Here is a 27,736-nt window from a genome sequence, read left to right on the forward strand (position 1 = left end):
CTGTAAAGGAATTCTCAGGGGACATGCTGAAGATGGTTCAGGTCTCTATGGTTCCATGATATGGTGAAGTTGTCCGACAGCATCCAACCACGACTTTTCACAGGAGTTTTATTTGGAGGCAGCTTGCTGGTGGCTTGTCAGGTAGGTTAGTGCTCTCTGGGGTTCCTTGGGACATCCCTACCCTAAACTTAACCCTTACCTAACCCTTTCCTTGACCATTTTCAACGTTAACTTCTATGGAGTAGGGACGTCCCAAGGATCCCGGATAACAAGGACCACGTCAGGTAGGAGGCATCCGTCAAACCGTTTGAAAATATGCCAACAGATCAGCCTTCCTTCTCCCAGACAGACAGAACATACAGACGACAACACCACCAGTGGTATAAAACTGTCATTACAGTGATTTATTATAATGAACCATGAAAATAGCCAACCAGTGCAGTGTTTGAGTCTCTCTCCTCTGCACAAACATACTCACACGCACACACAAATAATAAAAGACTACACTGAATAGTCCAGAGAGGAAAAACTAAATAAAAAGTGCTATTGTCACAGAAACATTCATCTTTGCCAAGAAGAGCGCTCGTATTTACAACCATATTCCAAAATGGGATGGGAGCCAATTGTACAAGCATAGGAAAGAAAAGAAGCAAATATATACAACCTGTTTCCGGAGAAAGCTGGAGTAACCACCTATACATTAAATTACAATTTCTACAAATAACCATTGATATTCAAAAATAAACCGCTAACGTCCTACCTACGGGTGAGACCTCACTCTGGCTACCACAGAGGACTACTGCACTCGTTTCACACCATCACTCTTACTGTCTATCACTTCCCTTTCTTCCACTGACACACAGGACACACACACACACACACACACACGAGTGCAGTCTCCTGGGGCAGTGAAGCGGGCTCCCAGAAGAGCATTTTCTGAATCACTGCAGCGGTGCAGATATTTGTTACACAGAGGAATAAAAATAATAATAACTGTATTTTTTCTCTTTACAAAAAGCTTTCTGTTTGCTATAATGAGCCACTAGATAAAAGGAATAAACGGTGTAGAAGAGCAGACAATAGACAAAGAGAAGGAGAAGTGAAAGGCGGACTAACTGACGAAGGGGGGGTGGAGGCTGGAATGTACATTGATACAGAAAGTGCGGGACCTTAGAATAGAAGTCCAAAACAGACAGACGGACAGACGGTCAGACACTCTCTCCGCCACAGGAGGGATATTCAAAAGAAAACAGAGGGAGGGAGGTCGGAGAGAGAGTGGGATGAGCACCGGGGGAATCATCCATTTTCAAACACAAAGTCTCTTAATAAGATTGTTTCACGGTCCTTGTTTTCAGTTTGTCCTTTAAAAAGCACCCCTTTATCCCACGTTCTCCTGTTTTTCCATTGGCCATGTGTTCAGGTACATAGAAAATATTTACAGCTTTTGTTGCTTGTTGTGTTCCGCTGTCTGTCATCAAGCTCCTCTCAGAGTGAGTTCACAGGGGCTGGCAGGGCCAAGGGGGAGGCCTGCATGGAGGCGGTCAGTGCCACCCCGTGCCCAGGTACCCAGCGTTGTGAAAGGGGGCGGGGGACGCAGGGGCCCCACGTGTTCCGCTGGGCATCTGAGTGGCGGTGGGCACGGCCTGGGCCGGCTGAGTCTGCTGCTGGGGAGGGGGAGGAGGGGGGCAGTCCAGTCTGCTGGTGGGGCGGGGGGTAGGTGGAGGGGGCACCGAGGGGTTAGTGGTGCCGCCGGTGTGCATCAGCGGGGCTGGAAAGCCCCCAAGTTCTGAAAGTGGTGAGGGGCCTGCACTTGCATTGGGACACCGGTGGAGGAGGCAGGAGGAGGGGGTGGGGGTGGAGGAAGAGGCAAGCCCTGGTTGAGTGACAGGAGGGTGCTGGCACTGGGCTGCTGCAGCTGGTGGGTCTGGCCCTGTGGGGGAGGGGGCGGAGGAGGAGGGAGGGAGGACTGGGGGATGTGGTCAGGAGGAGCTGGTGCTGTTGGACAGGAGGAGGCTGCAGGTTAACGTGTAGCAGGGCCGGGCTGGGCCCAGGGTGTTGTGGTGGGGGAGGGGGAGGAGGAGGCGGAGTGGTAGAGCTCTGGTAGTGCAGGGCGTGGGGAGGAAGAGTCTGCAGGAGGGGCTGGGCTCCAGGGGGAATGGGGACGTCACTGCAGGCTTGAACCCAGGGAAGGATCCCACGGCAGGGGCTGACTGGCTGGAGAAGTAGGCCGCTGAGGCTGGAGGTGCTGGTGGAGGAGGGGAGGTGGAGCGGACTGTGGGCTGTACTGGGAGAAGGGGGCAGCCCTGGCTGAGCCTGTGGCTGGGACTGAGGAGGAGCAAGAGGAAGGCCCTCTGGCTGCGGTAAGGGGAGCCCTGGGCCTGGGGTTTGGGGGAGTGGAGGAGTGAGGGGGCAGGGTAGGGGGCAGCAGGGTGTAGCTTGGTGGGGGTCAGGGGGGCTGTCTTGGGTACGGCAGGCTTGCTGGGCTGCTGTGGGGTGGCCTGGGAGGGGGTCCGAGGCCGGCTGTCACTCTCCTCCTCCTTCACTGTGCGACTGCCAGGCTGGGACGGGCTGCTGGGGCCAGGAGAACACGGCTAGGGAGGAGAGAGAGACTGAGCGAGGGAACGGGTAAGTCATGAACAATAACAGCCTACATCAGGGGTAGGCAACTACATTCAGCCGCGGTAAGATCTTTGTTGGAACGAATGGTCGGGGGGCACACTGCAAACTGACTACAAAAAGAGATTGTATTTGAAAATAACAATCATGTCATACCTTGATCACATTGAGACACCATCATGTCTTATTCTTTGTGGGAATACTTGGGAACAGATTTCCTGAATTTTACAGACCGAAAACTAAAATCAAAACTTTGACGGTTTGGCTCATGTTGCTGACCCCTGACCTACACTATAGGCTGTGTGATGGCTGTGTTTGGCAGCAACATGTACTTCACACTACTGTTTGAGCCAGAAAGCAGAATGTTTCTTACCGTGTGGGTTGGGGTCCTCTGCAGGCTAGGAGATGAACAATCTCTGACTGGGGCCTCACTGCCCTCGGTCTCTCCATCTGAAACAAGCACACATTATTACAATTAAACTATCATCAGTAAAGAAGTTATGTCCAAGTGGTGTGTGTGTGTGTGTGTGTGTGTACCTTTGTCCTTGCTGTGGTCACTAAGCGACAGGGCTCTGTGGTAGCCACGCTCTCTTGCCTGCTCCACCGAGGTGGACGAGGTCCACTGTCCCTCTCCCCCCTCTCTCTCCCCCTCGACAGGGGGCTCTGTGTCCTCGCTGGGCTGGGGGGTATTTGACTCAGGCGGGGTGGGGGCCACTGCAATAGGGGCCACTGGAGTTTGGGCCGGAGCAGGAGCCAGGGGTGGAGGCTCTTGGGTGGTCTCCATGGGCAGAGGGAACATCTCCACCAGGGTAGATGTTGTAGAGACAGGCGAGCCGCATTCCATTTTGGAGCCGCTGCGCTGCGCCTCTCGCTGACGTTTCCTGTACTCCAGCAAAGACACCTGGGAAAACACATGACATCACACGAAAACAGACATACCTTTATCAGTCCAGGAACCTTAAAACAGCTTGAATGGGCAGGCTGAATAGAGAATATAGCAACTCACCTTTTTCTTCTGTGGGGGATTCTGTCCTGACCCTCCCTCTCCGGTGCTGTCTCCACTTAGTGAACGAGAGAAGGCCAGCGTTCCCCCCTCCTCAGGGCAGGGGTAGAAGAGAGACCCTGCAGCCTCTGTGAAGGGTCCTGCTGCCAGGGGTACTGGTACTGTCACTGTCACTGCCACAACACCAGCCACAGCCTCAGGCCTGAAGGCCAAGATGGGCTCCAGGGTGTGTGAGGGGGTAAGGTCCCTCAGGTTAGAGTTGATGGGGGAGAAGGACAGACCCCCTGGCCCTGACAGACCCACTCTCTCTGGACTCTTCATCCAGGGGGGGAGGAGGGAGGAAGAGGCTGGGTCTGTGGAGGAGGGGGTGTCGCTGCTGCCCTCGGTCACTGTCTCTGGCCCCTCCTCTCCCACACAGTCCTGGGACTCGGGGGTGGGGGGCTGGGGGCTCAGGGGGGCGCTGGTCTTGGCCTCTTGGGGGGTCAACACATCCAGACTGGGAGCCCTGACCGCTACGCAGGGGGAGGAGAGCAGCGAAGGTGGCCGCTCAGCCTCTTGGGGGCTGGGTCTGCGACTGCCCTCTGGTGAGCTGTCCAGGGAAGACTCGCTCTGTGGACACAGGAACAGAGATATTAACACATTGTTCACTTCCCTCTATGAGTGTGTGTGTGTGTTTGTAGGTGAGAGTGCGTGTCTTACTTCCTGCGGGGCACTGAGTGTGTGTGTGGGGGTGCTTGGTAGAGCCTCGGGGCTCGGTTCTTCCGTACGGGTGACGCGGGGTGGTGTGGCCAGCAGCAAGGGTGTACCCGGCGTCTCTGATAGGTCGGCCCGGGTTGGCGTTGCGCAGGGAGAGCCGTAGGGGGTGGAGCTCTCTGACATGCAGGCGTCCAGTGGACACAGACCCAGGCGCCGCTTCTTCAGAGGAGTGGGCAACTCTATCACAAACACACACACAGAGAGAGAGAGAGAAAGGGTTACTCACATGCAAAAAAACAGACAAGACTTATGTTCCTTCTAAGTGATGAGAAACACATTCCTGAGTCCTCACCAGAGTCCTCACCTGGCAAGGTGCAGCTTCCGTTGTAGGGGAGGGGGCTATCAGAGTCCCCGTTGATAGGGGGGCTGAGAGGGCCCTCGCTAGGCATGACCAGGGTGGGCCGGCAGCTGCTGGGTGGAGGGGTGGTGGTCTCCTCCTCTAGAGCCTGCTTCAGCCAGCGCTGTGGGGAGAAGACAGGGAGGGAGAGGACTTGGACATGTCAACCACAAATACAAAATCACGTTCACTAATCTCCAAGGCAGCTACATCTTAGAAAACCTAAGTCTCTGTTATTGACAATAATACTGTCCCTCTGCCCGGTTAACCCCGCCAGTCTGTCCCTCTGCCCGGTTAACCCCGCCAGTCTGTCCCTCTGCCCGGTTAACCCCGCCAGTCTGTTTTTCTATACCTGACAGCTAACTCTCTCCATTCCTCTGTGAGGTGGTGAACAACATACCTTCTTGCAGGAGCCTGAGGTGGGCGGCGTGTCGGGCAGCTCGCGGGAACGCCGGCGTCCAGTGGGCACCCCAGGGGTGGTGGGGCTGCGGTTGGCCAGGAAGGGCGAGGAGAAGCGGACGTAGTGTTTGGGCGTGCTGTAGACGTGCGGGTTGGGGCCCATGCCGGGTAGGGCGTTGAGCTGGGTGGCCAGCACCTCAGGGTCGCTGCTGATCCTCAGGGGCCTCTCCGGGATCGGCTCTGGGGTCCGCAATGACCGCTCCTGCTTGTCGACGCACCACTCACTCACTAAGTGCTGTAGAGAGACAGAGAGAGAGCTTTAGTCAGAAGCACACTGCATTTAATTATAGGATTGAGTGAAATTTCACTAGAAGGAATAGAACATTCCTATTAGTCTAAATAGAATAGTGACTAGTCATGTTTAGGGGTGAGCACTGAGCCGTGGCTAGGATACCTTTTTAGTTTTGGGGTACTTCTGCCCGGAGCGGTTTCTGTCAGGGGCCGGGGAGCCACTGTAAGGGGGGCTGGTGTCGGGGGCATGGGAGGAGAGGGCCTCTGGTTCAGGGTCCCTGGAGGCCTCTACGTCTAGGCTATCATTGGCCAGGGGGTCCAGGGGTTCCCCGGGCGAGCCGGGAGGTATGTCAGAGCAGGTGCTGATGGTGCGCGCTCGCCGCCTCTGCTGCCCGATGTGGGTGCGGCTCCGCGAGAAGCTCTTCCTCTGCTTGCTGCCTCGCAGCTTGGCCGGCGTGGGCTTGTTGAGACCCGGCTCCTCCTTCACCTCTAGCAGGGGCTGGGAGAGACAGGGTTAGGATAGAGTACAGTAGCATAGTTTTGGATGGGTTTATAGTCACCATTAGCTAACCCTTCAGATTATTGACAACATCCTCTTTTAATACTAACGACCTGGTGGAACCAATGTCTAAGAGAGAGTGCAGGTTTAACGAACATGTTGAGTCAACTATCACTTACCGTCATGATACCGGGAGACTGCATGTCGGCCTCGGGGGTGGCAGGGGGCTCCTCCTTGATGCCCCCCTCTGACTTGGTGCCGATCTTCTCCAGGGCCTGCTCACGCCTCTTCTCCCTCTTCTCCATGCGGGCAAAGGCCTGCAGGATGGCCTCCATCTTCCTCTCTTCACGGGTCTGTAGAGGAGAGGAGGACAGAGCAGTAAGCGTTAGTCCACGTGGCCTAGTCTCCTGAACCCACTGGGCCTAGAGGGGGAGGGACACGTTATCGCAACACAGGACAGGCAAGAGGCAGTCTGGCTGGCAGAGAAAAAAACAGCAGCGGCGCAGAATGACAGAAAAAGGACCACCACTTCCTCTTCCAGTGGAGGAAAAACCAATGGAGATAGAACAAGTAAACACCCTGTTGATGTGAGACCAAACTAACTGGAAGTGGGAGGTGGGAACGTAACATTAACCCTTACCAAACCATTCAGGGTGTTTAGAACACCACGGCTGCCTCCACCAGACTAGTTTTACCAACCCCAGTAGCAGAGACACACTGGGGTCTGCCACAGGGCCGGTCAGTGGAGAGAAGATGGAGGTGGTGGTGGGGGGGCGGGGTTAGTATGTTTGTCAGTCAGTGGGGTCCCCTATGAGGTGGAGGGGAAGGCAGGCAGGCGGGGGTGGGTATGTTTGGGGGTGGGTAGGGGTTGGTGGGTCAGGTTTACCTCCGGTTTACTCAGTCCCAGACAGCTGGAGGCCCCCACGCCTTGCAGATGGGACTCCTCCGCTGGGCTGGCCTGAATGGTTTACAGAGAGACAGCCTGGTTTAGAAGACAAGAGGCCCGGTCCCCCCCAATAACACACATAGAACATACACACACCACCACGGTTCCCCACTCTAGGGGCTTCAGTGTGTCGCCGACCCTCAGGGATCCTCAGACAGGTGGGGGTGTGGAGAGGTGACCTGGCCACTACAGGGTTATGAAAGAGGGGAGAGAAGAGGGGCGCAGATAGGGAGAATGGCTGCCTTATGCCTGTAGACGTGTGTCCAGTCAGGGCTTCTTCACCTTGTCTGCTTACACCAGCATATCCAGTAGGAAGACTTTATTTGGGCTGAATGAATGAACAGTGATTTCAACACAACCCACCACCACTGGAACTCGGCCACATGTTCACCACCTCACCACAGTGTCATAAACCACACACTGAACCCACGACACAAGGAAAGAAAACCAAGACAATAGCAACCAACCCAATCACCAACTTTCACCAAGGTTGATGACAAGCAACTACATACCATCTGCAACACCCAAAACCGAACATTACTGCAACTAACATTTTAACTGTGTGTTCCATGCCGTGTCTGTATCCCTGGCACCAAACCGGATCTTTAACATGAGTGTGGGAGACATACCATGCCCAACACACTCAGACATCACCAGTGTTAAGAGCCCATGCGGACAGGGCATTGTTGTGGATGTGTGGTTTAACACCATACATACACCAGACCAGTGGGTGATTGTCACGTCAGAGGACGACAGTGCATCCAGAAGCTCTTTCTTCCACAGTAGAGGGGGGGGGGTCCTCCTCCTGGACCAGCTTGCAGCTTCCCTTGGAGGGAGGCAGGCTATTGGATGTCCCAGACTCAATGTGGCCCTGGCAACAAAGAAGCCCCCCCCCCCTCTCTCTCGCTCAGGGCTATTTAGCAGAGAGGGAGCCAGTCCATTGGCCAGAACGATGAGTCAGCGCTTTACACCTTGGGCCTTGTAGTGTGAAAGGGAGCTGACAGCAGGGTAATTTCCAGAGTGTGTGTGTGTGTATATGACAGAGGGAGAGCGTGCCAGAGTGTGTGTGTGTGTATATATGACAGAGGGAGAGCGTGCCAGAGTGTGTGTGAGCCCAACTCTCTAGGTCACCAGAGCTCTTTAGCAGGAGAGAGGAGAGTAATTGGTCATTTCAAAACAGTTGGCCAATTCTGTATGAGGGTCATCCTCAGACACACAGGGAGAGTTCCAGTACTTACGTGTGTTAAGGCTGGGGCTCTTGTTTACTCAGCTAATTAGAGAGGAGAAGGAGGGGATAGAGGGCCTGTGGCTCTGGAGGGCCCAGAATGGTGCAATGTGTGATGGTTTAGCAAATGAACTATTAAATAAATGAGGAAAATATGTATAATGATGACCAAAACACAGAGCCTCAGTGTTTGCCAGAGGAAGTGAGTGAGCAACAGAGAGCAGGGTGGGGGGGGCGCGAGCTAGGCTACACAGCAACAGGATGAGGCAGAGACAGCAGCAGAAGCAGGGAGGTGGGGGGGAACCACCACCACACAAACAGTGACCCATACCAGCAAGGATGAGCTTTTTCCTATTGGGGGGGGGGGGTATGGGCTGCACACAGCAGGGCGCTGCAGCCCTGGCTCACAGAACTTACCATCTTCCTCTTTCTCTCTGCAATGGTCTCCTCTGACTCCATCTCTACTTCACTGCTAACGGAGTTATCAGGCTGGTCTTCTACACCCTCTAACTCTGTAGGATCCTGTTAGAGGGGGAGAGGTGCTTTATCATGGCACTGACCAACCACAGGCAGTCTGGCTACAGACTAGAGGGTCTAGAGTAGTGAGGTGGTAGGTGGGGAGGGGGAGAGAGTGACCGTTGGGGGCACTGACTGGGGATACTGACTGGGGACGTGGTGGGTTTGTCTGTCCACAAACTTGCTCAGAGCTTGTATTCGGTCCTAGGCAGTCAGAATAACATCGAAATGCAATCGTACCCCTTATCAAAGAAGAGCGAGAGACCAGGTTCACTTCTGTAGTGCCTTGTGATACATTGTTTGGAGCCCACTCCCAACAACTACCCTGTAACCAACAACTACCCTGTCATATGTCCAGTTGTGGCTCTTGTGGTCACACGAAGGTCTGTTTGTGCACAATGACAGATGTTGACAGCTTCCCTATTCAGCGTGTTCAGTTCATGGTTTGTGCGCGGTGTTCCAATAGAAATGCCTCGCACCTTATCTCTGACGTCTGAGCCTCTTCACCGTTCCTCATTCTAGACCAGGCCTGGGCAACGCCAGTCCTCGGGGGCCTGATTGGGGTCACACCTCATCCCTAGCAAACACACCTGATTTAAACTAATTGCATTCTAAACTGAAGATCATAATTAGGTGATTATTGGAGTCAGGTATAAACCATGCTTCTGTGTGCTTCCCTCAGATCAGTCCTTAAAAATCACTCATCGTGGGAACTACCAGTCCCTACCACAGAAGCAACATGCTTACCGATAAGACCTATGGCCTGGGTTGGGGTTATTGGACAACACAACAAAATGTTTTGCAATGGAATAGGAAAACAGACATTTCTTACTGGACAGGTTCAGATTGTACCTCTGTTTCAACGAGCGTTTTCTTCCGTTTGGTATCTACTGAACACAAGGTTGGGGACCACCCCAGAGACAGAGGGCTTTCTCTCTGTGTATAACACTGAGTACAGGGATGCCTAGTGGTGCGTTCAGGAGCTCCTACAGCAGAGAGGACACAGTGTGATAGCATGTCTCATCTGCCACTAGAGGGCTAGACACAGCATGTTGAGAGAGATGGCTGGGTTAAGGAGTGGGCTTTGGCCAGGGAGAGGGGGAACCAAGATGGATGATAGAGGAATACAAGTAGTCTACTAATGGATAACAAGAATAAAACAGAAACATTGAAAAATGGCTACACGCATGGACATTGGACGCTAAACTAAATGGAAAACAAGCTAAATATGATAACACAAAGTCTTCAAGGGGAAAGATTGCCTCATAGGAGCCTATAAGTTATCTTCAACAGTGATGGAGAAATGGCAGTGGGTGAAGGGTATGTGATGGGGACTGGGGGGAACGTGTGGTGATGGGGGACGGGGGGAACGTGTGGTGATGGGGACTGGGGGGGGAAACGTGTGGTGATGGGGACTGGGGGAAACGTGTGGTGATGGGGACTGGGGGAAACATGTGGTGATGGGGACTGGGGGAAACGTGTGGTGATGGGGGATGGAAACGTGTGGTGATGGGTACTGGGGGGAACGTGTGGTGATGGGTACTGGGGGAAACGTGTGGTGATGGGGACTGAAATGTAAATGTGATGGGGACTGGGGGAAACGTGTGGTGATGGGGACTGGGGGGGGGAAACGTGTGGTGATGGGGACTGGGGGAAAACGTGTGGTGATGGGGGACTGGGTGATGGGTACTGGGGGGAAACGTGTGGTGATGGGTACTGGGGGAACGTGTGGTGATGGGGACTGGGGGGAAACGTGTGGTGATGGGGACTGGGGGAAACGTGTGGTGATGGGTACTGGGGGGAAACGTGTGGTGATGGATACTGGGGGGGGGAACGTGTGGTGATGGGTACTGGGGGGAAACGTGTGGTGATGGGGGACGTGTGGTGATGGGGGACGTGTGGTGATGGGGGACAACGTGTGGTGATGGGGGACAACGTGTGGTGATGGGGGACAACGTGTGGTGATGGGGGACGGGGACAACGTGTGGTGATGGGGGACGGGGACAACGTGTGGTGATGGGGACTGGGGGACAACGTGTGGTGATGGGGACTGGGGGGGAAACGTGTGGTGATGGGGACTGGGGGGAAACGTGTGGTGATGGGGACTGGGGGGAAACGTGTGGTGATGGGGACTGGGGGAAACGTGTGGTGATGGGGACTGGGGGAAACGTGTGGTGATGGGGACTGGGGGAAACGTGTGGTGATGGGGACTGGGGGAAACGTGTGGTGATGGGGACTGGGGGATTCGTGTGGTGATGGGGACTGGGGGATTCGTGTGGTGATGGGGACTGGGGGGATTCGTGTGGTGATGGGGACTGGGGGGATTCGTGTGGTGATGGGGACTGGGGGAAACGTGTGGTGATGGGGACTGGGGGAAACGTGTGATGGGTGATGGGATGGGGGGTAACGTGTGGTGATGGGGACTGGGGGGAAACGTGTGGTGATGGGGACTGGGGGGATTCGTGTGGTGATGGGGACTGGGGGAAACGTGTGGTGATGGGTACTGGGGGACCGTGTGGTGATGGGGACTGGGGGAAACGTGTGGTGATGGGGACTGGGGGATTCGTGTGGTGATGGGGACTGGGGGATCGTGTGGTGATGGGGACTGGGGGGATTCGTGTGGTGATGGGGACTGGGGGGGAAACGTGTGGTGATGGGTACTGGGGGACCGTGTGGTGATGGGGACTGGGGGGAAACGTGTGGTGATGGGGGACGGGGAACGTGTGGTGATGGGGGACACGTGTGGTGATGGGTACTGGGGGAACGTGTGGTGATGGGTACTGGGGGGGAACGTGTGGTGATGGGTACTGGGGGAAACGTGTGGTGATGGGTACTGGGGGAAACGTGTGGTGATGGGGACTGGGGGGAAACGTGTGGTGATGGGGACTGGGGGGAAACGTGTGGTGATGGGGACTGGGGGGGGAAACGTGTGGTGATGGGGACTGGGGGGAAACGTGTGGTGATGGGGACTGGGGGGAAACGTGTGGTGATGGGGACTGGGGGGATTCGTGTGGTGATGGGGGATGGGGGAAACGTGTGGTGATGGGGGGAAACGTGTGGTGATGGGGGGTAACGTGTGGTGATGGGGACTGGGGGAAACGTGTGGTGATGGGGACTGGGGGATTCGTGTGGTGATGGGGACTGGGGGATTCGTGTGGTGATGGGGACTGGGGGGAAACGTGTGGTGATGGGTACTGGGGGGGACCGTGTGGTGATGGGGACTGGGGGAAACGTGTGGTGATGGGGGACGGGAAACGTGTGGTGATGGGGGACACGTGTGGTGATGGGTACTGGGGGAAACGTGTGGTGATGGGTACTGGGGGGAAACGTGTGGTGATGGGTACTGGGGAAACTGGGGGGAAACGTGTGGTGATGGGGGACGGGAAACGTGTGGTGATGGGGGACACGTGTGGTGATGGGTACTGGGGGGAAACGTGTGGTGATGGGTACTGGGGGGGGAACGTGTGGTGATGGGTACTGGGGGAAACGTGTGGTGATGGGTACTGGGGGGGAACGTGTGGTGATGGGGACTGGGGGAAACGTGTGGTGATGGGGGACAACGTGTGGTGATGGGGACGGGGACAACGTGTGGTGATGGGGGACAACGTGTGGTGATGGGGACTGGGGACAACGTGTGGTGATGGGGACTGGGGGAAACGTGTGGTGATGGGGACTGGGGGAAACGTGTGGTGATGGGGACTGGGGGGAAACGTGTGGTGATGGGGACTGGGGGAAACGTGTGGTGATGGGGACTGGGGGAAACGTGTGGTGATGGGGACATGTGGTGATGGGGACTGGGGGAAACGTGTGGTGATGGGGACTGGGGGAAACGTGTGGTGATGGGGACTGGGGGGGAAACGTGTGGTGATGGGGACTGGGGGAAACGTGTGGTGATGGGGACTGGGGGAAACGTGTGGTGATGGGGACTGGGGGGAAACGTGTGGTGATGGGGACTGGGGGGGAACGTGTGGTGATGGGGACTGGGGGGGAAACGTGTGGTGATGGGGACTGGGGGGATTCGTGTGGTGATGGGGACTGGGGGAAACGTGTGGTGATGGGGACTGGGGGAAACGTGTGGTGATGGGGGACGGGGAAACGTGTGGTGATGGGGGACACGTGTGGTGATGGGTACTGGGGGGAACGTGTGGTGATGGGTACTGGGGGGGGAACGTGTGGTGATGGGTACTGGGGGAAACGTGGTGATGGGGACTGGGGGAAACGTGTGGTGATGGGGGACGGGGGGACGTGTGGTGATGGGGGACAACGTGTGGTGATTGGGGACGGGGACAACGTGTGGTGATGGGGACGGGGACAACGTGTGGTGATGGGGGACGGGGACAACGTGTGGTGATGGGGGACGGGGGGACAACGTGTGGTGATGGGGACTGGGGACAACGTGGGTGATGGGGACTGGGGTGTGGTGATGGGGACTGGGGGAAACGTGTGGTGATGGGGACTGGGGGGAAACGTGTGGTGATGGGGACTGGGGGGAAACGTGTGGTGATGGGGACTGGGGGAAACGTGTGGTGATGGGGACTGGGGGAAACGTGTGGTGATGGGGACTGGGGGGAAACGTGTGGTGATGGGGACTGGGGGGAAACGTGTGGTGATGGGGACTGGGGGAAACGTGTGGTGATGGGGACTGGGGGATTCGTGTGGTGATGGGGACTGGGGGAAACGTGTGGTGATGGGGACTGGGGGGACCGTGTGGTGATGGGGACTGGGGGAAACGTGTGGTGATGGGGGACGGGAAACGTGTGGTGATGGGGGACACGTGTGGTGATGGGTACTGGGGGAAACGTGTGGTGATGGGTACTGGGGGAAACGTGTGGTGATGGGTACTGGGGGAAACGTGTGGTGATGGGGACTGGGGGAAACGTGTGGTGATGGGGGACGGAAACGTGTGGTGATGGGGGACACGTGTGGTGATGGGTACTGGGGGAAAACGTGTGGTGATGGGTACTGGGGGGGCGTGTGGTGATGGGTACTGGGGGAACGTGTGGTGATGGGGACTGGGGGGAAACGTGTGGTGATGGGGGACGGGGGGACGTGTGGTGATGGGGGACAACGTGTGGTGATTGGGGACGGGGGACAACGTGTGGTGATGGGGACGGGGGACAACGTGTGGTGATGGGGGACGGGGACAACGTGTGGTGATGGGGGACGGGGACAACGTGTGGTGATGGGGACGGGGGACAACGTGTGGTGATGGGGACTGGGGACAACGTGTGGTGATGGGGACTGGGGACAACGTGTGGTGATGGGGGACGGGGGACAACGTGTGGTGATGGGGGACAACGTGTGGTGACGGGGGCGGGGGACAACGTGTGGTGACGGGGGACAACGTGTGGTGACGGGGGACAACGTGTGGTGATGGGGACGGGGGACAACATGTGGTGACGGGGGACAACGTGTGGTAACGGGGACAACGTGTGGTGATGGGGGACAACGTGTGGTGACGGGGACTGGGGGGGGGAACGTGTGGTGACGGGGACTGGGGGAAACGTGTGGTGACGGGGACTGGGGGAACGTGTGGTGATGGGGACTGGGGGAAACGTGTGGTGATGGGGACTGGGGGAAACGTGTGGTGATGGGGACTGGGGGAAACGTGTGGTGATGGGGACTGGGGGGAACGTGTGGTGATGGGGACTGGGGGGGAAACGTGTGGTGATGGGACTGGGGGGAACGTGTGGTGATGGGGACTGGGGGATTGTGGTGATGGGGGAAACGTGTGGTGATGGGGTGATGGGGGGAAACGTGTGGTGATGGGGACTGGGGGAAACGTGTGGTGATGGGGACTGGGGGGATTCGTGTGGTGATGGGGACTGGGGGGATCGTGTGGTGATGGGGACTGGGGGGATTCGTGTGGTGATGGGGACTGGGGGGGAAACGTGTGGTGATGGGGACTGGGGGAAACGTGTGGTGATGGGGACTGGGGGAAACGTGTGGTGATGGGGACGAAAGCGTGTGGTGATGGGGGACACGTGTGGTGATGGGGGGAAACGTGTGGTGATGGGTACTGGGGGGAAAACGTGTGGTGATGGGTACTGGGGGAAACGTGTGGTGATGGGTACTGGGGGTGAAACGTGTGGTGATGGGGACTGGGGGAAACGTGTGGTGATGGGGGACGGGGGACGTGTGGTGATGGGGGACAACGTGTGGTGATTGGGGACGGGGACAACGTGTGGTGATGGGGACGGGGACAACGTGTGGTGATGGGGGACAACGTGTGGTGATGGGGACTGGGGGGGGAAACGTGTGGTGATGGGGACTGGGGGAAACGTGTGGTGATGGGGACTGGGGAAACGTGTGGTGATGGGGACTGGGGGAAACGTGTGGTGATGGGGACTGACTGGGGACTGGTGGGATGGGGACTGGGGGAAACGTGGGTGATGGGGGCTGGGGGGAAACGTGTGGTGATGGGGACTGGGGGGAAACGTGTGGTGATGGGGACTGGGGGGATTCGTGTGGTGATGGGGACTGGGGGGGGACTTAGGTGTGGTGATGGGACTGGACTGTGTGGTGATGGGGACTGGGGAAACGTGTGGTGATGGGGGACGGGAAACGTGTGGTGATGGGGGACACGTGTGGTGATGGGTACTGGGGGAAACGTGTGGTGATGGGTACTGGGGGGAAACGTGTGGTGATGGGGACTGGGGGAAACGTGTGGTGATGGGGGGGACGGGGACGTGTGGTGATGGGGGACAACGTGTGGTGATTGGGGACGGGGACAACGTGTGGTGATGGGGACGGGGGACAACGTGTGGTGATGGGGACGGGGACAACGTGTGGTGATGGGGACGGGGACAACGTGTGGTGACGGGGGACAACGTGTGGTGATGGGGACGGGGACAACATGTGGTGATGGGGACAACGTGTGGTAACGGGGACAACGTGTGGTGATGGGGACTGGGGACAACGTGTGGTGGTGACTGGGGTGGTGACGGGGACAACGTGTGGTGATGGGGGACAACGTGTGGTGATGGGGACTGGGGACAACGTGTGGTGATGGGGACTGGGGGACAACGTGTGGATGGGGACTGGGGGACAACGTGTGGTGATGGGGACTGGGGGGAACGTGTGGTGATGGGGACTGGGAAACGTGTGGTGATGGGGACTGGGGGAAACGTGTGGTGATGGGGGTGGGGACAACGTGTGGTGATGGGGGACAACGTGTGGTGATGGGGGGGGGAACGTGTGGTGATGGGGACTGGGGGGATTCGTGTGGTGATGGGGACTGGGGGGGTGATGGGGGGAAACGTGTGGTGATGGGGACTGGGGGGAAACGTGTGGTGATGGGGACTGGGGGGTGAAACGTGTGGTGATGGGGACTGGGGAAACGTGTGGTGATGGGGGACACGTGTGGTGATGTGTGGTGATGGGGACAACGTGTGGTGATGGGTACTGGGGGAAACGTGTGGTGATGGGTACTGGGGGGAAACGTGTGGTGATGGGTACTGGGGGGGAAACGTGTGGTGATGGGGACTGGGGGTGAAACGTGTGGTGATGGGGACTGGGGGAAACGTGGTGATGGGGACGGGGGGACGTGTGGTGATGGGGACAACGTGTGGTGATTGGGGACGGGGGACAACGTGTGGTGATGGGGACGGGGACAACGTGTGGTGATGGGGGACAACGTGTGGTGATGGGGACTGGGGGGAAACGTGTGGTGATGGGACTGGGGGGGAAACGTGTGGTGATGGGGACTGGGGGGAAACGTGTGGTGATGGGGACTGGGGGAAACGTGTGGTGATGGGGACTGGGGGGGGAACGTGTGGTGATGGGGACTGGGGGAAACGTGTGGTGATGGGGACTGGGGGAAACGTGTGGTGATGGGGACTGGGGGGGATTCAACGTGTGGTGATGGGGACTGGGGGAAACGTGTGGTGATGGGGACTGGGGGAAACGTGTGGTGATGGGGACTGATGGTGGGTGATGGGGGAAACGTGTGGTGATGGGGGACACGTGTGGTGATGGGTACTGGGGGGGGAAACGTGTGGTGATGGGTACTGGGGGGAAACGTGTGGTGATGGGGGACGGGGACTGGGGGGGGAAACGTGTGGTGATGGGGGACGGGGGACGTGTGGTGATGGGGGACAACGTGTGGTGATTGGGGACGGGGACAACGTGTGGTGATGGGGACGGGGGACAACGTGTGGTGATGGGGACGGGGACAACGTGTGTGGGGATGGGGGACAACGTGGGTGATGGGGACAACGTGTGGTGATGGGGACTGGGGACAACGTGTGGTGATGGGGACTGGGGACAACGTGTGGTGATGGGGGGGGGACAACGTGTGGTGATGGGGGACAACGTGTGGTGACAACGGGGGCGGGGGACAACGTGTGGTGACGGGGGACAACGTGTGGTGACGGGGGACAACGTGTGGTGACGGGGGACAACGTGTGGTGATGGGGACAACGTGTGGTGACGGGGACAACGTGTGGTGATGGGGGGGACAACGTGTGGTGATGGGGACAACGTGTGGTGACGGGGACAACGTGTGGTGACGGGGGGCGGGGGACAACGTGTGGTGATGGGGACTGGGGGAAACGTGTGGTGATGGGGACTGGGGGAAACGTGTGGTGATGGGGACTGGGGGACAACGTGTGGTGATGGGGACTGGGGGGGGGGAAACGTGTGGTGATGGGGACGGGGGAAACGTGTGGTGATGGGGGACACGTGTGGTGATGGGTACTGGTGATGGGGGGGGAAACGTGTGGTGATGGGTACTGGGGGAAACGTGTGGTGATGGGTACTGGGGGGAAACGTGTGGTGATGGGGACTGGGGGGATTGTGGTGATGGGGACTGGGGGGATTCGTGTGATGGGATGGGGACTGGGGGGAACGTGTGGTGATGGGGACTGGGGGCGTGTGGTGATGGGGACTGGGGGGACGTGTGATGATGGGGACTGGGGGACAACGTGTGGTGATGGGGACGGGGAAACGTGTGGTGATGGGGGACAACGTGTGGTGATGGGGACTGGGGGGAAACGTGTGGTGATGGGTACTGGGGGAAACGTGTGGTGATGGGGACTGGGGGAAACGTGTGGTGATGGGGACTGGGGGAAACGTGTGGTGATGGGGACTGGGGGAAACGTGTGGTGATGGGGACTGGGGGGAACGTGTGGTGATGGGGACTGGGGGGAAACGTGTGTGGGACTGGGGGAAACGTGTGGTGATGGGGACTGGGGGAAACGTGTGGTGATGGGGACTGGGGGGGACGTGTGGTGATGGGGACTGGGGGGGGAAACGTGTGGTGATGGGGGGGGAAACGTGTGGTGATGGGGGAACGTGTGGTGATGGGTACTGGGGGAAACGTGTGGTGATGGGTACTGGGGGAAACGTGTGGTGATGGGGACTGGGGGGAAACGTGTGATGGGGATGGGGGACGGGGGGACGTGTGGTGATGGGGACAACGTGTGGTGATTGGGGACGGGGGACAACGTGTGGTGATGGGGGACAACGGTGATGGGGACAAGCGTGTGTGATGGGGACGGGGACAACGTGTGGTGATGGGGGACAACGTGTGGTGATGGGGACAACGTGGGGACAACGTGTGGTGATGACGGACTGGGGACAACGTGTGGTGATGGGGACTGGGGACAACGTGTGTGGTGATGGGGACAACGTGGGGGGGACAACGTGTGGTGATGGGGGACGGGGGACAACGTGGTGGTGATGGGGGACAACGTGTGGTGACGGGACAACGGGCGGGGACAACGTGTGGTGACGGGGGACAACGTGTGGTGATGGGGGACGGGGACGACAACGTGTGGTGATGGGGTGACGGGGACAACGTGTGGTGATGGGGGACGGGGGACAACGTGTGGTGATGGGGACAACGGGACAACGTGATGACAACGGGACGGGGACAACGTGTGGTGATGGGGGACAACGTGGTGGTGACGGGGGACAACGTGTGGTGACGGGGGACGGGGGACAACGTGTGGTGACGGGGGCGGGGACAACGTGTGGTGATGGGGACGGTGAGGGGGACGTGTGGTGATGGGGACTGGGGGGAACGTGTGGTGATGGGGACTGGGGGGATTCGTGTGGTGATGGGGACTGGGGGGGACAACGTGTGGTGATGGGGACTGGGGGACAACGTGTGGTGATGGGGACTGGGGGGGACAACGTGTGGTGACAAGGGGACTGGGGGAAACGTGTGGTGATGGGGGAAACGTGTGGTGATGGGGGACACGTGGTGATGGGTACTGGGGGGAAACGCGATGGGTACAACGTGTGGTGATGGGTACTGGGGGGGGAAACGTGTGGTGATGGGGACTGGGGGATTGGTGATGGGGACTGATGGGGACTGGGGACGTGGGATTCGTGATGGGGACTGGGGGGATCGTGTGGTGATGGGGACTGGGGGAAACGTGTGGTGATGGGGACTGGGGGAAACGTGTGGTGATGGGGACTGGGGGAAACGTGTGGTGATGGGGACGAAAACGGACGGGAACGTGATGGGGACACGTGTGGTGATGGGTACTGGGGGAAACGTGTGGTGATGGGTACTGGGGGGAAACGTGTGGTGATGGGTACTGGGGGAGGGGAAACGTGTGGTGATGGGGACTGGGGGGAAACGTGTGGTGATGGGGGGGGAAACGTGTGGTGATGGGGGGACACGTGTGGTGATGGGTACTGGGGGGAACGTGTGGTGATGGGTACTGGGGGGAACGTGTGGTGATGGGTACTGGGGGGAAACGTGTGGTGATGGGTACTGGGGGAAACGTGTGGTGATGGGGACTGGGGGGGAAACGTGTGGTGATGGGGGACGGGGGGGGACGTGTGGTGATGGGGACAACGTGTGGTGATGGGGGACAACGTGGGTGATGGGGACTGGGGACAACGTGTGGTGATGGGGACTGGGGACAACGTGTGGTGATGGGGACTGGGGACAACGTGTGGTGATGGGGACTGGGGACAACGTGTGGGTGATGGGGGACAACGTGTGGTGACGGGGGACAACGTGGTGGTGACGGGGACAACGTGTGGTGATGGGGGACGGGGACAACGTGTGGTGATGGGGGACGGGGACAACGTGTGGTGATGGGGACGGGGACAACGTGTGGTGACGGGGACGGGGACAACGTGTGGTGACGGGGACAACGTGGGTGACGGGGACAACGTGTGGTGATGGGGGACAACGTGTGGTGATGGGGGACAACGTGTGGTGATGGGGGACAACGTGTGGTGATGGGGACTGGGGGGAACGTGTGGTGACGGGACTGGGGGAAACGTGTGGTGACGGGGACTGGGGGAAACGTGTGGTGATGGGGACTGGGGGAAACGTGTGGTGATGGGGACTGGGGGAAACGTGTGGTGATGGGGACTGGGGGAAACGTGTGGTGATGGGGACTGGGGGAAACGTGTGGTGATGGGGACTGGGGGAAACGTGTGGTGATGGGGACTGGGGGAAACGTGTGGTGATGGGGACTGGGGGGACCGTGTGGTGATGGGGACTGGGGGAAACGTGTGGTGATGGGGGACGGGAAACGTGGTGATGGGGACTGGGGGACACGTGTGGTGATGGGTACTGGGGGGAAACGTGTGGTGATGGGTGATGGGTACTGGGGGAAACGTGTGGTGATGGGTACTGGGGGAAACGTGTGGTGATGGGGACTGGGGGAAACGTGTGGTGATGGGGGACGGGAAACGTGTGGTGATGGGGGACACGTGTGGTGATGGGTACTGGGGGAAAACGTGTGGTGATGGGTACTGGGGGGGGGAACGTGTGGTGATGGGTACTGGGGGAAACGTGTGGTGATGGGTACTGGGGGAAACGCGTGTGGTGATGGGGACTGGGGGAAACGTGTGGTGATGGGGGACGGGGGGACGTGTGGTGATGGGGGACAACGTGTGGTGATTGGGGACGGGGGACAACGTGTGGTGATGGGGACGGGGACAACGTGTGGTGATGGGGGACGGGGACAACGTGTGGTGATGGGGGACGGGGACAACGTGTGGTGATGGGGGACAACGTGTGGTGACGGGGGACAACGTGTGGTGATGGGGGACAACGTGTGGTGACGGGGGACAACGTGTGGTGATGGGGGACGGGGGACAACGTGTGGTGATGGGGACAACGTGGTGACGGGGCGGGGACAACGTGTGGTGATGGGGGACAACGTGTGGTGATGGGGGACAACGTGTGGTGATGGGGGACGGGGGACAACGTGGTGGTGATGGGGACGGGGACAACGTGTGGTGGCGGGGACAACGTGTGGTGACGGGGGACAACGTGGTGATGGGGACGGGGGGACAACGTGTGGTGACGGGGACAACGTGTGGTGACGGGGACAACGTGTGGTGACGGGGACAACGTGGTGAGGGGCGGGGGACAACGTGTGGTGACGGGGACGGGGGGACAACGTGTGTGATGGGGGACGGGGGGACAACGTGTGGTGATGGGGGACGGGGACAACGTGTGGTGATGGGGGACGGGGGACAACGTGTGGTGATGGGGGACGGGAAACGTGTGGTGATGGGGACTGGGGGAAACGTGGGGTGATGGGGACTGGGGGAAACGTGTGGTGATGGGGACTGGGGGGGAACGTGTGGTGATGGGGGACGAAAACGTGTGGTGATGGGGGACGGGAAAACGTGTGGTGATGGGGACGGGGAGGGGAAACGTGTGGTGATGGGGACGGGGGGAGGGGGAAACGTGTGGTGATGGGGGGACGGGGAGGGTGGGGAAACGTGTGGTGGGGAGGGTGGGGAAACGGGGGGCGTGTGGTGACGGGGACGAGCGTGTGGTGACGGGGACGAGCGTGTGGTGACGGGGACGGGGCGTGGTGACGGAGGACGCGTGTGGTGACGGAGGGGGGGAGCGTGTGGTGATGGAGGACGTGTGGTGATGGAGGACGGGGGGAGGCGTGGTGACGGAGGACGGCGTGTGGTGACGGGGACGGGAGCGTGTGGTGACGGGGACGGAGCGTGTGGTGATGGGGGCGGGGAGAGCGTGAGGGGATAGGGGGTGTTTGTTATGGAGACGGATTGAGGTGAGTTGTGTTGCCAGGGAAATCTTACCTGGTTGTTGGAGATAGAGAGGCGGAGGGGCGATAGCTTCCTCTGCTTGCCGTCGGCCCCCAGACCCTTGGTCTTGCCGTCACAGTCCAGGGTCATATTCTGGTTCTGGCCCAGGTCCAGGTGGTCCCCTCGCTGCATTATGGGCTCCTTGTCCTTGCGGCCCCGCCGGCGGCTGCTGGCCTCCAGGTTCTCTGTGGGCTCCAGGTTGTGTTTCAGCACCGGGCACTCTGGGTTCCCCCTCACACATGCACAGTCCACCTTGTATTTACTAGAGGGGGGGGAGGAAGGACCGAGAGAGAGAGGAACAAAGACAGAGAGAGAGAGAGAGAGAGAGAGAGAGAGAAGAGAGAGAGAGAGAGAGAGGGAGGGGGTGTGAAGAAAGACCGAGAGAGAGAGAGGGGGGGTGAAGAAAGACAGAGAGAGAGAGGGAGGGGGTGAAGAAAGACAGAGAGAGAGGGGGTGAAGAAAGAGAGAGAGAGGGGGGTGAAGAAAGACAGAGAGAGAGGGGGTGGGGTGAAGAAAGACAGAGAGAGAGGGGGGGGTGAAGAAAGACAGAGAGAGAGAGGGGGAGAAAGACAGAGAGGGAGAGAAAGAAAGACAGAGAGAGGTGGGGGAAGAAAGACAGAGAGAGGTGGGGGGAAGAAAGACAGAGAGAGGTGGGGGAGAAAGACAGAGAGAGGTGGGGGAAGAAAGATAGAGAGAGGATGGGGGGAGAAAACCGAGAGAGAGGGGGGGGCCGAGAGATGGGGGAGAGAAGACAGAGAGAGAGAGAGAGAGGGGGGTGGGGAGAAGACCGAGAGAGGTGGGGGAAGAAAGACCGAGAGAGAGAGATGGGGGGAAGAAAGACCGAGAGAGAGAGATGGGGGTGAAGAAAGACAGAGAGAGAGGGGGTGAAGAAAGACCGAGAGAGAGGGGGGGTGAAGAAAGACCGAGAGAGAGGGGGTGAAGAAAGACCGAGAGAGAGGGGGTGAAGAAAGACCGAGAGAGAGAGGGGGTGAAGAAAGACCGAGAGAGAGAGGGGGGTGAAGAAAGACCGAGAGAGAGAGGGGTGAAGAAAGACCGAGAGAGAGAGGGGGGTGAAGAAAGACCGAGAGAGAGGGGGTGAAGAAAGACCGAGAGAGAGAGGGGGTGAAGAAAGACCGAGAGAGAGAGGGGGTGAAGAAAGACAGAGAGAGAGAGGGGGAGTGAAGAAAGACAGAGAGAGAGAGAGGGGGGTGAAGAAAGACAGAGAGAGAGAGGGGGGTGAAGAAAGACAGAGAGAGGGGGGGTGAAGAAAGACCGAGAGATGGGGGGGTGAAGAAAGACAGAGAGAGAGGGGGTGAAGAAAGACCGAGAGAGAGGGGGGTGAAGAAAGACCGAGAGAGAGGGGGGTGAAGAAAGACCGAGAGAGAGGGGGGAAGAAAGACAGAGAGAGATGGGGAGAGGGGAGAAAGACCGAGAGAGAGAGGAGTGGGGGGAGAAGACCGAGAGAGATGGGGGGGAGAAAGACCGAGAGAGATGGGGGGAAGAAAGACCGAGAGAGATGGGGGGAAGAAAGACCGAGAGAGATGGGGGGAAAGACCGAAAGATGGGGAGAGATGGGGATGGGGGAAGAAAGACCGAGAGAGATGGGGGAAGAAAGACCGAGAGAGATGGGGGAAGAAAGACCGAGAGAGATGGGGGAAGAAAGACCGAGAGAGATGGGGGAAGAAAGACCGAGAGAGATGGGGGAAGAAAGACCGAGAGAGATGGGGGGGGAAGAAAGACCGAGAGAGATGGGGGGAAGAAAGACCGAGAGAGATGGGGGAAGAAAGACCGAGAGAGATGGGGGAAGAAAGACCGAGAGAGATGGGGGAAGAAAGACCGAGAGAGATGGGGGAAGAAAGACCGAGAGAGATGGGGGAAGAAAGACCGAGAGAGATGGGGGAAGAAAGACCGAGAGAGATGGGGGGAAGAAAGACCGAGAGAGATGGGGGAAGAAAGACCGAGAGAGAGAGGGGGAGAAAGACCGAGAGGGGGAGAAAGACCGAGAGGGGGAGACCGGGGGGAAGGAGCGGGGGAGAAAAAAGGTAGAAAGATAACATGGTTGAGGTTGACCAATCTTGTCGTGTGTGTGTGTATATATATAAACTCAGCAAAAAAGTTAACACCCCTTTTTCAGGACCCTGTCTTTCAAAGATAATTCGTAAAAATCCAAATAACTTCACAGATCTTTATTGTAAAGGGTTTAAACACTGTTTCTCATGCAGGTTCAATGAACCACAAACAATTAATGAATATGCACCTGTGGAACAGTCGTTAAGACACTAACAGTTTACAGGCAGTAGGCAATTAAGGTCACAGTCATGAAAACTTAGGACAATAAAGAGGCCTTTCTACTGACTCTGAAAAACACCAAAAGAAAGATGCCCATGGTCCCTGCTCATCTGCGTGAACGTACAGATGTGGCCAGGGCAATAAATTGCAATGTCCATACTGAGAGACGCCTAAGACAGCGCTACAGGGAGACAGGACAGACAGCTGATCGTCCTCACAGCGGCAGACCACGTGTAACAACACCTGCACAGGATCGGTACATCCGAACACCACACCTGCGGGACAGGTACAGGATGGCAACAACAACTGCCCGAGTTACACCAGGAACGCACAATCCCTCCACCAGTTCTCAGACTGTCTGCAATAGGCTGAGAGAGGCTGGACTGAGGGCTTGTAGGCCTGTTGTAAGGCAGGTCCTCACCAGACATCACCGGCAACTACGTTGCCTATGGGCACAAACCCACCGTCGCTGGACCAGACAGGACTGGCAAAAAGTGCTCTGCTCTGATGAGCGTTACACCGAGGCCTGTAAACTGGAGCGGGATCGATTTGGAGGGTCCGTCGTGGTCTGGGGCGGTGTGTCACAGCATCATCGGACTGAGCTTGTCATTGCAGGAAGACATCCTCCGCCCTCATGTGGTACCCTTCCTGCAGGCTCATCCTGACATGACCCTTCAGCATGAAAATGCCACCAGCCATACTGCTCGTTCTGTGCGTGATTTCCTGCAAGACAGGAATGTCAGTGTTCTGCCATGGCCAGCGAAGAGCCCGGATCTCAATCCCATTGAGCACATCTGGGACCTATTGGATCGGAGGGTGAGGGCTAGGGCCATTCCCCCCAGAAAAGTCCAGGAACTTGCAGGTGCCTTGGTGGAAGAGTGGGGTAACATTTCACAGCAAGAACGGGCACATCTGGTGCAGTCCACGAGGAGATGCACTGCAGTACTTAATGCAGCTGGTGGCCACACCAGATACTTTTGATTTTGACCCCCCTTTGCTCAGGGACACATCATTTAATTTCTGTTAGTCACATGTCTGTGGAACTTGTTCAGTTTATGTCTCAGTTGTTGAATCTTGTTATGTTCATACAAATATTTACACATGTTAAGTTTGCTGAAAATAAACGCAGTTGACAGTGAGTGGACATTTATTTTTTTGCTGAGTTTATATATACATATATATATGTGTGTGTGTGCGGTACTAAGTGATCGATTCCACCCTGCTTACCAGCAGCCATAGTCATAGTCAAAGCCTATGGTGATCTCGGTGCCTTTGCTGATGGACCTCAAAGAGTAAATGTACAAATGGAGCATACCATCCTCTAATACATGACGCACCTGAGAGAGAAGAGAGAGGTGGAGAAAAGGGGAGAGAGAGAGGCACCTATTGAAACTCATGAGGTTACATTAAGTTGAAGTTAGTGGCTCTGGGAGGTGTGGTCAGGGTTTAGAGCCGTAGGTTTTGTATCGTGGTCTGCAATTGGCTACTCACCTCAGAGTTGGGGGTGCAGGAGCGTCGGATGAAGCGGGCCTCATTGCCAAAGCTGCGGGCGTCCACACACATCTCCAGCCCGTCAAACTTTGAGTAGAACAACACAAAGGGGTACGGCCTAGGAGAGAGAGAGAGACAGAGAGAGAGAGATGAATGAAATGGAGTGCTGGGCAGAGAGACATAGTAACAGATTGGGGATGTCCATATGGTGACCAGGGGAAGACAGCCAGGAGCTCAACAGCAGCTGAGAAAGAAGGTGAGGGACTTCACTGCCCACTGCCAAGGAAGGACCACAACAAGCACACCCCTTCTATCAATCTCTCCCTCTCAAATGTCTCAGACATACAACTATGGAAAGGAGAAGAATTCCACTTTTAAATTTGAGCTGAGGATTCTACTTGAGCTCAGGTTTCCACCAGATGGGTCATCACCTCTTGAAGAAGCATCCATTGGCCTCAAACTGCTGTCGCAGCATGAACTTGCCCCTGTACTCTATGATGAGGGAGTCTGGAGCCAAGTCCCTCACTGCCTTCAGGATCTTCTTGTTCTTCTGAACCTGGCTCTGGAGAGGGGAGAGAAAACAGGACATGAGGAAAGAGGCTGACTGATATTTGCAGAGGCAATACGTGTGTACAAACTGTGTATGCTGTCTGCTCAGGCACTTTGAGGACACATGTTTGTAGGTCACTGTGTCGGTTCCAGCTACCTCCACGGGCGGTTTGAAGGTGGCCGTGTGTGTGTTGTAGGCCAAGGTCTTGCCGTCGCCGGCCTCCTTGACGCGGAGCAGGATCTGGACGTCCTCGCTGTACTGGTTGCTGCCGGCATCCTCGTAGGCCTCCATCCAAGCCTTCATCTTGTTCTCCCACAGAGACGGGTGCTCCCCGGGCTCCATTTCTGGAGCGCCACCCTTCACTCTGGAGGACTTCCTGGAGCCCTCACGGAACGCCTGTTAGACAACAGACAGCATAAAACAACAAGGTTTACCACCAGTTTAAGAGACGTTACAGAGTGCATAACAAATTGACAGATTTCTGTTGAAATAAACATGCCAAAACTATTTCGGGGGTGAGTTGCTCCACATACAAATACATGTAAAGCTCAGAGGTACAGTTGGGGTTAAGATAAGAAACTATTGAGTGTCAATAGGTTTGAATGGAAGTTTGAACACAGACCTTCTTGGCTCTGGCCGAGGTGGCGACAGGCTCCTTGTCTCCGCTCCTCTTGCGTTTCTTGTCGGCCTGCTTGTTGCCCGCCAGGCGGCCGGTGGTGAGTATGATGCTGGTGGGCGTGTGCTGGAAGGCCGTGTACAACTCCAGTGGCACCTCGTCCCCACTCTCTGTGGCACTGGTGTCCCCGTCTGCAGAGATACATACCGGTATGCCTTAATAAAGCATTGGTAATAAAGGTTTATTTGGGCATCTTGTACAGCGGGTCCAACCAAAGCAAAGTTTTCCTGGTTATAACCTATTTAGACAACTTATTTCTCAAAGGTAAAAACAAGATTTTCCACAGCAGTCTGCCATTCTAAATGTCTGCATTGTTGTATTACTCGATGTGACCAGCAGGTGTCAGCTTGCAGCCGAATCAGAATTGTGGTCCTGGGGCCCCTACACATTTTCTTTTTGCTCTATCACTACACACCTGATTCAAATAACCAACTCAGCATCAAACTGTGATTATTTGTATCAGTTGTGTAGTGCTAGGGTAAAAAGTAAAAAACAAGTACAAATTAGCTTGACTAACCTGTACCACAGCACATTGGCACGGTACCGGTACCCCCTGTATATAGCCTAGTTATTGTTATTTTATTGTGTTACTTTTATTACATTTTTTACTTTATGTCAGTAAATATTTTCTTCACTCTTTCTTGAACTGCATTGTTGGTTAAGGGCTTGTTAGTAAGCATTTCACATTAAGGTCTACACCTTGTGCATGTGACAAATAAAATATGATTTGATTTGTGGCCTGGGTCGCTCCAGACCCACAGGGGGAAGAGGCTGCAGTAGTGAGCAGAGCAGCCTGACATGCACAGCCTTTATCACACTGCCATCTGATCTGAGAGCTGTTTATTGCAGCACACTGGGAGGGACTGGAAAAGGTATATCTCACCATCTCTCCACTCACCGGACATGTTCTCCCTCTTGCGGGTCTGCAGCACGATGGCCCGGTCTCTGTCCAAGATGCGCGGCTGGCAGCGCTCACACAGGTACGTCTCAGGAATGTGCTGCCTGTCGATCCCCATGCAGTCTATGTGCTGCCACACACTGAGAGAGAAGAGAGAGGCGAGGGCAGAGAGTCAGTAACAGCAGCCATTCACAGTGCAACAG

The 27,736-nt window shown here is 57.0% G+C and overlaps 1 protein-coding gene across 1 annotated transcript in view; it reads right to left on the reverse strand.

Annotated features, from left to right (window-relative positions):
* Window positions 1-378: 378 nt before the first annotated feature.
* The window catches only part of LOC115118342 (inactive histone-lysine N-methyltransferase 2E-like), a 45,683-nt gene continuing 18,325 nt past the window's right edge, over window positions 379-27,736 (reverse strand). The window contains 24 exon segments of the mRNA XM_065008338.1: window positions 379-1,834; window positions 1,837-1,957; window positions 1,960-2,162; window positions 2,165-2,260; window positions 2,263-2,301; window positions 2,304-2,339; window positions 2,342-2,591; window positions 2,990-3,066; window positions 3,154-3,517; window positions 3,623-4,228; window positions 4,319-4,554; window positions 4,680-4,836; window positions 5,113-5,406; window positions 5,566-5,901; window positions 6,081-6,254; window positions 6,788-6,859; window positions 8,490-8,594; window positions 21,624-21,891; window positions 25,146-25,255; window positions 25,410-25,527; window positions 25,841-25,971; window positions 26,116-26,355; window positions 26,582-26,766; window positions 27,534-27,673. Coding sequence (XP_064864410.1) covers window positions 1,542-1,834; window positions 1,837-1,957; window positions 1,960-2,162; window positions 2,165-2,260; window positions 2,263-2,301; window positions 2,304-2,339; window positions 2,342-2,591; window positions 2,990-3,066; window positions 3,154-3,517; window positions 3,623-4,228; window positions 4,319-4,554; window positions 4,680-4,836; window positions 5,113-5,406; window positions 5,566-5,901; window positions 6,081-6,254; window positions 6,788-6,859; window positions 8,490-8,594; window positions 21,624-21,891; window positions 25,146-25,255; window positions 25,410-25,527; window positions 25,841-25,971; window positions 26,116-26,355; window positions 26,582-26,766; window positions 27,534-27,673 — 4,651 coding nt within the window. The 3' untranslated portion in view covers window positions 379-1,541.

Source organism: Oncorhynchus nerka, linkage group LG23 (assembly GCF_034236695.1).
Source record: "Oncorhynchus nerka isolate Pitt River linkage group LG23, Oner_Uvic_2.0, whole genome shotgun sequence".
Taxonomy (NCBI): Eukaryota; Metazoa; Chordata; class Actinopteri; order Salmoniformes; family Salmonidae; genus Oncorhynchus; species Oncorhynchus nerka.